This window comes from Homarus americanus, unplaced genomic scaffold, assembly GCF_018991925.1.
Source record: "Homarus americanus isolate GMGI-L3 unplaced genomic scaffold, GMGI_Hamer_2.0 scaffold25827, whole genome shotgun sequence".
Classification (NCBI taxonomy): Eukaryota; Metazoa; Arthropoda; class Malacostraca; order Decapoda; family Nephropidae; genus Homarus; species Homarus americanus.
In genome coordinates this window covers 2,706,426-2,720,951 of record NW_024738300.1, presented here as the reverse complement: position 1 = coordinate 2,720,951, position 14,526 = coordinate 2,706,426, and the positions used below count along the sequence as shown (strand labels likewise).

The 14,526-nt window shown below is 38.0% G+C and overlaps 1 protein-coding gene across 1 annotated transcript in view; it reads left to right on the top strand.

Moving 5' to 3' along the window:
• The window catches only part of LOC121873791 (probable glutamate receptor), a 67,286-nt gene extending 53,115 nt beyond the window's left edge, over nt 1–14,171 (top strand). The window contains exons 11-14 of the mRNA XM_042377493.1: nt 2,237–2,417; nt 2,736–2,835; nt 12,235–12,364; nt 14,022–14,171. Of these exons, the coding sequence (XP_042233427.1) occupies nt 2,237–2,417; nt 2,736–2,835; nt 12,235–12,364; nt 14,022–14,111 (501 nt within the window). The 3' untranslated portion in view covers nt 14,112–14,171. The remainder of the gene's footprint in view (nt 1–2,236; nt 2,418–2,735; nt 2,836–12,234; nt 12,365–14,021) is intronic.
• The last annotated feature ends 355 nt before the right edge of the window (nt 14,172–14,526 follow it).

Below are 14,526 nucleotides of genomic sequence, written 5' to 3'. Positions count from 1 at the left end.
TGCTCCATTAACCCAAAATGATATTGAAAAATATAATAGCCAAATTAATAAAACCGTACTACAAAACAGACCTGAGTCAATGATCGAATAGCTTAAAAATATATATAATGCCTCACTTGCTTCTTCCCTACCAAAATAAAAATAGCCAAAATCAGACTCAAGCAGAGAACTACAGACCTATCTCACTACTGGAAACACCCGGTAAAATATTGGAAAAAATAGTCAACCACAGACTCAGAAATTATCTAGACCAAGAAAACAAATATGACCCGAGACAGAGAGGCTTTCGGAAAAATCGAGGAACCAACACAGCAATAGCACTAATATACGAATCAATTGCAAATGCTGTAAGCAACAGAGACCAATGCAATATAATTCAAAGAGATGTATCAAAAGCATTTGATAAAGTCTGGCATGAAGGACTGAAGTTGAAAATAATCAAACTGGACATGCCTTCCAATATCACCACACAAATATGCATTTTTTTTAGACAACAGAAAGGCCAAATTAATCATCGACAACCATCTAGGACAAACTTTTAACCTTCATAGTGGAGTTCCCAAAGGCAGTAATATATCGCCGACAGTATACACTTTATACACAGCAGACATGCCGCAACCACGGCAATCAGAATGTATAGCATACGCAGATGATGTCACACAGATAGTCAGGTACTCAGGAAAATCCAAACAAATGATGGCCAGAACAAGCAGAGAAATAGAGATAATAAATAACTATGAAAGAAAATGGACGATAAAAACCAATGTCCAAAAACACAAAATAATCCACATCGCAAAATCAAATCCCTACCCTATTATTGTCAATAACCAACAAATACCATATGCTGCCAACGGAAACATATTAGGACTCAAGATATCCAGAAACGGAATAATCCCCCACATCAATGAAGGAATGGCAATTGCAAAATCACAACATACAAAGCTCAGAAGATTCCGCCAATTAAACACCAATAAACAATTGCACCTATACAAAGCACTGATCAGACCACACTTAGAATACCTTCCGATACCTCTGAACACAATCACAAGAACAAACAAACTTAAATTTCAAGCAGAGCAAAATATAGCCCTCAGAAGAGCGGCAAACCACAGATCACCATACACACAAACAGCACAAGACATACACACAGAACACGGCATAGACCCACTCAACACCAGAATACACACCCAAGCAAATGTAAAATGGGAAAATCAATCACCAAGAACATGATCCCATACTAAACCAACTACATGAGGAAAACAACAACACATCGCACAGATGGTGGCCTAGAAGCATAAAAACTGATAACGAAGAACCAGAGCTTCTATATACACATTAAAAAAGAACCAAATGCTGGGGATCCTCCCTCCAGTGCCATAAGGACCTGGAGGGCCCCCCCCCCCAACATAATATGCCCCAAGCAAACATCAAATAGAACAACTTAGATTAGCTTAGCTGAGACCGGCCTTCCCTAGCCGCAGGAGTCCTATAATGCAGCACTGTTGACGGAAGACAAAACCTCGTCTCCGCAAGTTGGATAGCTCACCTGCTGTCTACCTCCTTCTATATTTCCCACTTCTGAACTTTACCTTGTACTGTACCCCTCTTGCACCCTCAGAGCTAAGTCTCTCTTCTCTTCATATCACCAACCCAACCCATTCTTGGTCTGTATTCATCCCTGAAGATATGAATTACACGAAATAGCTTGGGAACTTCGTGTTTCTTCTTTCCTATGTGGTTATCAGCATATACCACGCCATAAGGTATGTTTGTATATGGAAGTTCGCGTGTATATGGACTGTTGTGATATATAATTATGAACCCTCGTGTTTCCAAGCTGGAGTTGATTAAATGCTACTACGACCACATAGTTGGCACGGGCAATCCCCGATCGAGGTTCACGTTGCTTAAGAATAAGACGAATGAACAGCCTTTGTGGGAAATAAAATAGAGGTAAAGTGTTTGAGTTCCGAATAGTGGATTACTCTTTTCTATATATGCTTGAGTCATGAAAAGCATGTGAGTTTTTGTTGAATAGGGATAACTTTTTGTTTTTATTGCTCTAAATCAATGAAAATTAATTTATACATGTTAATTTTTTTCTGTTTCATCTGAGGCGTTGATAACGGTTTCTTTGGAGAAATCCGAGGTGTGATTTTATGTGAAAACGAGAAAATATTTCGATATTTTTTCACTTAATTGTTTAGTGATAATTATAAGTTACTCTATTTTCAAGGCTATGGAGTCGGGCATATTCCGGGAGGTTGCTGACTCGGAGAGAGAAGGCCGCATCATGTATGTGCGTGGAGCTGAGTTTTCCACTTACATGAACACACTTGTGAGCCGAGGTGATCACGTAATTATATCTGAGGACCGCTATCAAAGGGTCCTCAAGGCTCAAGAATTCACAAGCACAGGTACAATATACCAGTCCCTTGGTACACAGACAACCTCCAACCAGACCCTGCCTGACCAAGAGAGATAATCGCCTGTTTAATATTTTTAAACTCAATCAAGCTTTACTTTTATCAATCAATTTTCTCCTTTAATGACACAAATATATTTTTCTGGTACAAGAAATACAGTGACTGAATGAAGATAACAAACATATAGATAACATATTTTATTCGAGAACCAGATATTAGGTTCTGTTTCCTCATGACTCTTATTCTAATCTGCCAAGGCTAATGCGTGCAAGATTATATAGATTAAACAGTTACTTTTCCTCTTTACAGGACGTTGCGATTTTTACTCATCCAAAGAGAGGGTTATGCCTTTCATGTCCGCCATGGTTGGTCAGAAAGACAGTCCTCTGGTCCCAGTCATAAGTGAAAGGTCTCTCTCTCTCTCTCTCTCTCTCTCTCTCTCTCTCTCTCTCTCTCTCTCTCTCTCTCTCTCTCACACTCATACATACATGAAATTTGGGATGAACATTCAATATGGGTTACTTATCAAATCTATCCGATTGGACATTAAAATTTCCAAGTTGTCAGCCAAATTTGCCTAACCGATGTATTTTATTTTTTTTTACATATAATGATTTATTATTAGGCAATCTGTCAAACCTTATTGGAAGGGCATCTATTGCCTAATTTGCTGTAGCCATCTTCCTCACTTCTAGTAGGGTTAGTCTTTGGAGATTTAAGTTCTTCCTTCTTATCATAAGAATATAAGAACATAAGAAAATTAGGAGTCAGCAATAGGCCGGTTGGCCTGTGCATGGCAGCTCCTGTCGAGAGTTACTACCACTCTCTATCATCCATGAATCTATCTAGCCTCCTTCTAAAAATTTCCAGCGTTCAAGCACTTACTACAAAGTTGCTAAGCTTATTCCACTCATCCACCACTCTATTTGTGAACCAGTTCTTCCTATCTCCATCCTAAACCTAAACTTATCCAACTTAAATCTGTTGCTACGAGTCCTATCCTGCTCTGATATTATAAGAAGTTTATCTATATCTCCTTTATTGATTCCTTTAATCCACTTAAATACTTCTATCATATCACCCGCACTCTTCGTCTTTCTAGGAAATGCAAGTTTAGTTTCTTTAATCTATCTTGATATGGAAGGTTTTTAAGTCCCGGAATCATTTTCGTCATTTTTCGCTGCACCGACTCCAGTGAATTGATATCCATTCTATAATAAGGGCACCAGAACTGAACAGCATTATCGAGGTTCGGCCTGACTAGCGCAAGATATAGTTACAATAAGACCTGTGCACTCTTATTACTTACACTTCTAGATATAAAACCTTATACTCTGTTCGCCGTATTACGAACATTAACGCACTGTTTTCTAGGCCGTATGTCCGGGCTTACAAGTACCCCTAAGTCTCTTTCACAAGTAGACTTCTTTAGGTTGATATTGTTAAACCTGTATACATTGACAGTATTTGTTCTTCCAATATTAAGTACGCTGCACTTGCTGGTGTTGAATTTCATTTGCCATTTTTTTAAGCATTCCTGCAGTTTATTTAAATCCTCCTGTAGTGCATTTGCATCCTGCCATGAATTAATCTGCCGCCCTATTTTGGTGTCATCCGCAAACTTGCTTATGTCACTGCGGACCCCAGTATCTAGATCGTTTATGTAGATTATGAACAAGATTGGGCCCACTACTGACCCCTGGGGAACCCCACTGGTTACACGGCCCAACTCAGATTTAACACCATCTACGCCGACCCTCTGTGTTCTATCGAAGAGCCATGATTTTATCCAATTTAAAACTTTTAACTCGATACCATGAGCCTTAACTTTTCTCAGAAGCCGCCTATGCGGTACACTGTCAAACGCTTTGCTAAAGTCTAAGTAAATAACATCGTGATTTTGGTCATTATCTACTACCTCGAAGACTTCCCTAAAAAGCGTCAGCAGATATGTTAGACAAGATTTTCCCTTTGTAAACCCATGTTGAGAGTCGTAGATTAATTTGTTTTCCTTTAATTGCGATCGGATGCTATTTGCTATAATAATTGATTCAAGAAATTTCCCCACTACTGACGGTAATTCGACGCCGATGCTGTGTCTCCCCTTTTGTGTATGAGTACTACATTTGCCTGTTTCCACAAGTCTGGCAAGACTTCCGTGTCGAATGATTTTGTAAATAAATTTACGAGGGTCCGCCAATCTGTTCCTTACACTCTTTCAAAACTCGAGGGAAAATTTCATCCGGCCCTGGGGATTTTGTCTTCTTTAATTTATTTTATCTTCTTAAGAACATCTTCTTTTCTGATAGTAATATTCTTTAATTTCTCTTCTTCGTTTCCCCTAAATATCAGTTCCACCTCTGGAATTTCCTCGAGACAAAGACAGCAATTGGCCCATTTTATTTTCCTTTCACGATTACTTTTTAGGACCAATATTCAACGCCTTGTGGTACAAAGCCTAAAATTTATCCTTTTACCACCCTATATCATATGTACTTTTCTGTATGGGATACAACTAACTTCAAGCAATTGTTTGTCCTACACCTAGCCCGATTATTCATCCAGTAGCATTTAAAAGTGCCGTGCGATCTGTATACCATCCGGATATCTTTAACCCCATTATCCTTGGCTCAGCCCTCCCGCGCTGGCACATCTTGGTGTTTCAGGTGCGGCTACCTAACTTTATTTGGGGCTGATTAGGCAAAATCTGGGACACAAAGTTCTCGAGTATATCTCTATATATAAAACAAAGAAGCATGTTTGTGTGTTTGTTTGTGTGTTTGTGTGTGTGTCCGCAAGAGAATCTCGGAAACTACTTTACCGATCTGTAGTGATGATGGATGGTGTTATATGAAGTGATGATGGATGGTGTTATATGTAGTGATGATGCATGATGTTATATGTAGTGATGATGGATGGTGTTATATGAAGTGATGATGGATGGTGTTATATGTAGTGATGATGGATGATATTATATGTAGTGATGATGGATGATATTATATGTAGTGATGAATGTTGTTATATGTAGTGATGATGGGTGGTGATATATGTAGTGATGATGGATGGTGTTATATGAAGTGATGATGGATGGTGTTATATGTAGTGATGATGGATGATATTATATGTAGTGATGAATGTTGTTATATGTAGTGATGATGGGTGGTGATATATGTAGTGATGATGGATGGTGTTATATGTAGTGATGATGGATGGTGTTATATGTAGTGGTGGTGGTGACGGTGGTAGTGATAGTGGTAGTGGTGGTGATGGTGATAGCGGCATGTTCGTGGTGATAGTGGTGGTGGTAGAGACTGGCTGATAGTAGTGTTAATGATGGTGGTGGTAGTAGTGGTGGTAGTGATGATGGTGGTAGTAGTGATGGTGGTGATGGTGGTGCTATATGTAGTGATGATGGATGGTGTTATATGCAGTGATGATGCATGGTGTTATATGTAGTGATGATGGATGTTGTTATATGTAGTGATGATGGGTGGTGTTATATGTAGTGATGATGGATGTTGTTATATGTAGTGATGATGGGTGGTGTTATATGTAGTGATGATGGGTCGAGTTATATGTACTGATCATGGATGGTTTTATATATAGTGATGATGTCTGTTGTTATATGTCGTGATGATGGATGGTGTTATATGTAGTGATGATGGATGATGTTACATGTAGTGATGATGGTTGGTGTTATATGTAGTGATGATGGATGGTGTTATATGTAGTGATGATGGATGGTATTAAATGTAGGGATGATGGATGATGTTATATGTAGTGATGATTAGACAATAAAATAATAACAGTTTAATGCTAAGAAATATACTTTGCTGTACCGTTGTAGTGAAAAACATGGTTGAACTTACTTACACCGTTAATGAAATATTGATGGAAGAAGAAGTCTTGGGACTGAACAGTGAGACAATGTGGAGCTTTCCGGAGGGTGGCGACCTACCGTGGCCTAGCGGATATATAAGAACATAAGAACATAAGAAAATAAGGAGTCTGCAATAGGCCGGTTGGCCTGTGCATGGCAGCTCCTGTCGAGAGTTACTACCACTCTCTATCATCCATGAATCTATCTAGGCTCCTTATGAAACTTTCCAGAGTTCCCGCACTTACTACAAAGTTGCTAAGCTTGTTCCACTCGTCCACCACCCTATTTGTGAACCAGTTTCTTTAAATCTCCCTCCGAAACCTAAACTTATCCAACTTGAATCCGTTGCTCCGAGTCCTATCCTGGTCGGATATTATAAGAACTTTATCTATATCCCCTTTATTGATTCCTTTCACCCACTTAAATACTTCTATCATATCTCCCCGCGCTCTTCGTCTTTCTAGGGAATGCAAGTTAAGTTTCGTTAACCTATCCTGATATGGAATTTGTCTAATTCCCGGAATCATTTTTGTCATTCTTCGCTGCACCGGCTCTAGTGATTTTATATCCATTCTATAATAGGGGCACCAGAACTGAACCGCATAATCGAGGTGCGGCCTAACTAGCGCAAGATATAGTTGCAATAAAACCTCTGCACTCTTGTTACTTACACTCTGTTTGCCTTATTTCGAACATTAACGCACTGTGTTTTAGGCCATAGGTCCGGGCTTACAAGTACCCCTAGGTGTCTTTCACAAGTCGACTTCTCTAGGTTGATGTTGTTCAGGCTGTATACATTATAAGTATTTGTTCTTCCAATATTAAGTACGCTGCACTTGCTGGTGTTTAATTTCATTAGCCATTTACCAGACCACCCCTGCAGTTTATTTAGATCCTCCTGTAATGCGTTTGCATCCTACCCTGAATTAATTTGCCGCCCCATTTTGGTGTCATCCGCAAACTTGCTTATGTCACTGCTGATTCCAGTATCTAGATCGTTTATGTAGATTATGAACAAGAGTGGGCCAGGTACTGACCCCTGGGGAGCCCCACTGGTTACACGGCCCCACTCAGATTTAACACCATCTTCGCTGAACCCTCTGCGTTCTATCGGTGTGCCATGATTTTATCCAATTTAAAACTTTCCCCTCGATACCATGAGCATTAATTTTTCTCAGAAGCCTCTGATGCAGAACTTTGTCAAATGCTTTGCTAAAGTCTAAGTAAATAACATCGTAATTTTCGTCATTATCTACTGCCTCGAAGACTTTCCTAAAAAACGTTAGCAGATTTGTTAAACAAGATTTTCCCTTTGTAAACCCATGTTGAGAGTCGTAGATTAATTTGCTTTTCTCTTGCTGCGATCGGATGCTATCTGCTATAATTGATTCAAGAAATTTCCTCACTACTGACGTCAAACTGATCGGCCGGTAATTTGACGTTGATGGGTACTACATTTGCCTGTTTTCACAAGTCTGGCACAACTCCAGTGTCTAATGATTTTGTAAATAAGTTTACGAAGGGTCCGCTAATCTGTTCCTTACACTCTTTCAAGACTCGAGGGAAAATTTCATCCGGCCCTGCGGATTTTGTTTTCTTTAGTTTATTTATCTTCTTAAGAACATCCTCTTTTCTGATAGTGATATTCTTTAATTTCTCTTCTTCCTTTCCCTTAAATATCAATTAAACCTCTGGAATTTCATGGCAAATTTCTTCTGTGAAAACTGATAAGAAGTAGCTGTTCAATGCTTTGCTTATTTCTTCACTGCCATTTATCACTTCTCCCTTCCCTGACTTTAAAGGCCCTACTTTGTCCTTGACCTTTGTCCTATATACCTGGAAAAATCCCTTGGGATTTGCCTTGGATTCTCTTGCTATTTTGATTTCATAGTCTCTAGTCTCTCTTTGCTTTCCTTACATTTTTCTTAACATTCCTAGATAGTTCATTATACCTATTTCTGAGCTGCTCCTCCCCTCCCTTTAATTTCTTATATCTTCCTTTCTCTATTCCTATGTCATGTTTTAGTTTTCTGGTCATCCACCTTGGCTCATTCGTATTTGACCGAATTTTTCTGTATGGTATATTTTGTTCTTGTGCTTTATGTAGAATACTAGAGAATATAGTATAGTCATGATCAATTGTTGTGTCATCTATGACCTCACCCCTTCCTACTGGGGACTGACGTGACTGATCCCAGGTGACCTCACCTAGGTACCTTCTTAACCCCTGATAATCCGCCAACCGAAAGTTTGGGACGCTGACCATATTGTCATTGTTTTTCGTTTCCCAATTTAGGGTGAACCTGATTTCTCTGTGATCACTGTTACCTAGTTCTTCCCCTACTGTGATATCTCTGATAATATTTTCTTTATTTGTTAATACTAGGTCTAATATATTGTCACCTCTAGTAGGTTCTGTAATTAGTTGTTTCAAAAATTTGTCCTGTACTGCGTCTAGGAAGTCTTCAGATTCATAGTCGCCTACAATGTTGTCCCAGTCAATATTTCTGAAGTTGAAATCCCCCATAATGCATAGGTTGTTATATTTTGCTGCCCTACTCATTTCCTGCCATATGGGCTGAGCTGCTTCTTTGCCAAGACTTGGGGGCCTGTAAATCACTCCCATAATTAGTTTTTCTCTTCCTTCCGTGATTTCTACCCACACAGACTCGGTTCCTATTTCACCCTTTATTGAATTATTAGTACAACATTTTAATGTATCCTTGACGAAGAGTGCGACCCCTCCCCCCTTCCTACCTTCCCTGTCCTTGTGAAAAAGGTTGTACCCTTCTATGTGGTACTCTGATAAAAAATTTTGCTCGCCAGATTCATCCAAGTTTCGGTGATTGCTATGACGTCTACATTCTCGGTACATACAACCGCTCTCAGCAAGTCTATTTTATTTCTAACGCTCCTACTGTTTGTATAGTATACATTTAAACCTACTCTTCCCTGGTCCTGTTTTACCCCTTGTCCTGACCTGCAACTTTCCCCGACCCCTCTCTACTGGCGAAACCCCCCCTTCGGAGTGACAATTTCACGCTCCAGGGATGCAGACAACGTCTTTACCCCCTCACGAGAGAAGTGTAGTCCGTCTCTTCTGTACAGGTAGTCGTTGCCAGCCATCAATGAATGCCCACATATACTAGAGGAGTCGCTTTCACTAGGCCAAGGGTCGGACGACACCTCCGGGATGCTCCACATTGTCTCACTGTAGTGCATTAAGGTAGTCCACATTTTTCGTTTTGCCATTAGCAGCAAGTATGTACAGATTTTTGCCAGTTCCCACTTTGGAGCATCCAACATAGAACTGTCCATGAGAGAAGCAAGGAAACACCAGATTTAGGCCAACCACCTTTAGGGACTTTCTCTGGCTTTTGTAGATGGTCATGGCAAAGCTCACTTTAACCGAGAACTGAAGTCGCCTGAACTCAAATTGCAGGTCAGTGGTGATTAGAGGTATCCTTGGTATAAAAACGTCCTCTCCTTTAGGTTTTCATGTCAGTATTGTAGCTTCCGGTACATCATGTTCTTCACCACCAGTCTTGTGCCATTGCAGAGGATTGGTAGTTCAAAATTTCTTAAGAGCATTATAGGAGTTCCAATCTTGAGAGTGAGGTGGTGAGAAGGCATTCCAGCGGGCTCCAAAGAATTAATGAATTCTGCAGGGTACTGGACAGCTTGGTCCTGGTCGATTACTTTATCAACAGATTTGAATGAGGTCTCACTGCCTGGAAGCTGTCTGAGTAGAGTCATGTTGATTTCAGCCACTATTTCATTCTTTGGTGCCAGAATTGCGCGTTTACGCAGCTACAAGGAAAAAAGAAAACACGAAGTTTCCAAGTGCTTTCGTGTAATTCACATCTTCAGGGGTGAGTACAGACTAAGGAGAAGTACATAACAAGGTATACAGTATATAAACAAATTAGGGTGAGCTCAAGTCCACAATGGTCAGGTATTAGGTAATGACCCTACTAATCTTCAAAAAAGCACCGCAGCGGTCGGTAGTCAGGTCAGAGGGTAAGACATAAGAACATAAGAATGGAGGAAACTGCAGCGGGCCTATTGGCCCATACTGGACAGTCCCGTTTACACCCAACCCCTATTGCTCATATGAGCATCCAACCTATGTTTGAAGCAATTCAGCGTACAGTATTCGAGTTAATGATGATATTTGGTAACTTGTTCCATTCATCCACTACTCTGTTTCCAAACCAGTGTTTACCTATTTCACGCCTAAATCTAAATTTGTCTAATTTAAAACCATTGTTACGAGTTCGCTCCTGGTTGGATAGTTTGAGTACCTTTGTAATGTCCCCTTTGTTTAGCCCTGCCTTCCACTTATACACCTCTATCAGGTCGCCCCTCGCTCTACGTCTCTCGAGGGAGTGCAAATTAAGATGCTTTAACCTGTCTCTATACTCAAGGTTCCTAATGCCCGGGATTAGTCTTGTCATTCTCCTCTGAATTCTTTCCAAGGATTCTATATCCATTCTGTAATACGGTGACCAGAACTGAACTGCGTAATCCAGGTGTGGTCTCACAAGAGCAAGATAAAGTTTTAGGATGACCTCGCTAGTCTTGTAACTAACACTCCTTTGTATGAACCCAAGTACTTTATTAGCCTTGTTACGAGCAAAAACACATTGTTTACTTGGCTTAAGGTTCCTACTTATCATTACTCCTAAATCTCTCTCGCAGTCGGATTTCTCTATGGCATCGTTGTTCATCTGGTATCTGGTTTCCCTGTTTACATCTCCTATACTGAGTACTTTACATTTGTCGACGTTGAATTTCATCTGCCATTTTTCAGACCATTCGAAAAATTTGTTTAGATCTTCCTGTAGTTTTGCCGAGTCCTCGTCAGATTTGATAACACGTCCTATTTTAGTGTCATCAGCAAATTTACCTGGTTACAAATCTTCAAAATTACGAAATTTTCCAGTTGTACATATCATTACTCAAATTCATTTTGACGGATTCGGTATGTTTAATGAGACTGGATTCTATACTGTTCCTACTGTCAATTGAATTACAAGGTAATATTCAGGAGGCATTATTTTTATGCCCAAAAGGAAAATTGGACATCCACATTTGGCGACAATCTTGGAAAATGGCCGCCATATTGGGATTTTTAATATCCAATCAGATAGATTTGATAATCAACCCATATTGATTCTTCATGCCAAATTTTCATACTTGTAACACCATTTGCAAGATTTCCTCCAATAATGACACTTAGTCGCTCTGCTACTCTGAAGCTGAACACAGAACCAGCTTTGTCATAAAATTTCTAAGTTTGAAATTATGTGACATGTTAATGACATTTCAGACTATCAAATTCAGAAAGTTGGTATGCCGCCATATATTTTATCTGAGTTTTTTTTTGCTAACAATACCGTACAAATATATTAAAACAAAACTAAGAATTCAGAAAGTTATCAGAAAGTAAAAGTTTTATCTAATAATATCTTTAATCTCTTTCAAGCTAATTACTTGTTACTCTGATTCTGAAGATGTGATTTTTTTAGCTTTATTGTATGTGTCTATTGAACACTAGTTAAAGAATAACACTGAGTTAACTATGTACACTAACCACAAAAAATTCTCGAACAATTGGGCACAACAGATTTCAGAATGAGCACTTTGGCTCGCGTCATCTCAGAATGGTTGGTGTGCCTGGCTGCGAAGTGACTTTCAGTCTTTCGTAATAGCATACAGTATGTTGCTCGCCTTTATAATATTTACAGATGAAGAAAAAATAATTTAAATTACAATAAAACTTCCGCAGATAGCAATGTTTAGATTTCTCGTTTATTTTGCCTAATGTATGACCGTTAGAGCGTTCGATAATTTTTTGTGGCGAGTGTACCTGTACGTCATGCTTTTGTATATAAAAAAAGTTTTATTTCGATTAATCTTTCACAGAATCAAGTCAGTGACACAAGGAGGGCTCTATGACCACTGGACTGAGGCTTACATGCCCAACTCTACCTCATGTGCATATCCTCCGACCAAGATTACTGTCAACACCTCACTGTCCATCCACAACCTTTGGGTACTGCGCATTAATGTATACAAAAAATAGTGTCTAAACTTCCCTTAGTGGTTCTATTCCATATCCTGAAATATAGAGAGGAAAGGAGAGATAAACAAATAGAGAGAGAAAAAAATCAACTCATCCCTTCTCCCTTTCTACGCAACTGTTCTTTTCACACAATGTGCGGTTTTAATCGTCTAATAAATCATACTGTTCATCTTAGTTTGACCGTTTTAGCATTGAATGGGATCAGTTTTAATTTATTTGTGACTTTGATACTTCCTCTCACACTTAAAAAGTTGAATTACTGGGACCATATTATGTTCATCGGGAAGTCGTGATTTTGGAGTCTACCTTTGCTCTATTGACCATCATTAAACACATTAAAACTCAGTGTGCTCTGATTTCCGATCAATCAACTTTACATTTCTGTTATTTCCTTCATTTTTTAGAATTTTGATTATCCATGTTGTGTAATCTGGTGCAAAGCTTTGTATGCCCATTTTGTCTTGGGACTAAACTTCTCCAGGACCTTCAATTTTGAGAGTTACGCGAATTCGTTTCGAGCTTAAAGCTTACAAAACGGCACCTAGTAACAATACCCTGGGGAAAAAATTAAGCTTAATCACTAAAACATGACGCCATATGGATGTAAGCTGCTTGAATATGCAGCGATTTTTATGCTCATGATGGCTTACAGTGCGAGGTATAGAAAATAGCGACATCTACTGCAAAGTTGGCATTACTGTCCTTATAGAGGGGACTGAAGCCCTCTGGCCTCTGCTGTCACCTGGCGGGAGACACAGGTATCGATCCCATTGTATCTATACTGTATTGGGGACTGAACCCCTCTGGCCTCTGTTGTCAGCTGACGGGAGACACAGCAATCGAGCCATTGTATCTATACTGTATTGGTATCTAGTATTGGTATCTATAACTTAGGTATCGAATGTCATGCATATATATTCTATTTTTCAAAAGTATGGAGTGTATGAGTAAGCTGTTCCAAATAACACCTAGTACAACCGATTGAAATTGAAAAGTGTCATGACGCTTGATTACGATACACAGTTCAGCATTATTCCTTTCATGCATGACCACTTGGTTTACAATCAAGCATGAAAATACAAGTGATATTTTTGCCTTATCAATTATATATATATATATATATATATATATATATATATATATATATATATATATATATATATATATATATATATATATATATATATATATATATATATATATATATATATATATAACTCTAGCTCCCAATATTCAGACCATTATGCACAGAGACTTATAATGAGGGTCAAAGGCTAAGAAGTGACTTCCGAGGAAAAGACTAAATTCCGCAGCGAGTTTACTGATTTTATTAATTTTTGTTACAAAGCTGAAGTGGAAAAAATCGTTTGTGAAGATAAATATTTTGAAGATAAAATAACATAATACCTTAATAAAGCACAAAAACAGGAATAGCGAATTAATATTAATAAAAGGGAAAATGTAATAAAAAAACATGTAACAGACAGTCCTGGAATTCAAGAACTTCATAATTATCATAAAACTCGAAGTACATATAAAGGTATGTTACTCAGTAGCAGACCTCTTCTGAGACACATTTGGAAACATCCATGTTTCTGTAGCTCATGGTGACTGTCGTCTATTTCAGGGTATGTTTGTGGTGCTTTTCGGGGGACACTTTGTGAGTCTACTTGTCCTTATCTTCGAACTTTTGAGTATCAGGCAACTTCACAGCTGAAGTCTTCTGCAGATGTCCTCATAAGTACTTTAGGTTCTTTCAAGAATTCAATGTGCGATGGCCAGTGAAGATTTATTATTATTATTATTATTATTATTATTATTATTATTATTATTATTATTATTATTAATAATATTATTATTGTAATTATAATTATTATTATTATTAATATTATTATTATCATTATTATTAATATTATTATTATTATTATTATTATTAATATTGTTATTATTATTATTATTATTATTATTATTATTATTATTATTATTATTATTATTATTATCATTATTATTATTATTATTATTATCATTATTATTATTATTGTTATTATTATTATTATTATTATTGTTATTATTATTATTATTATTATTATTATTGTAATTATAATTAATAATAATAATAATAATAATAATAA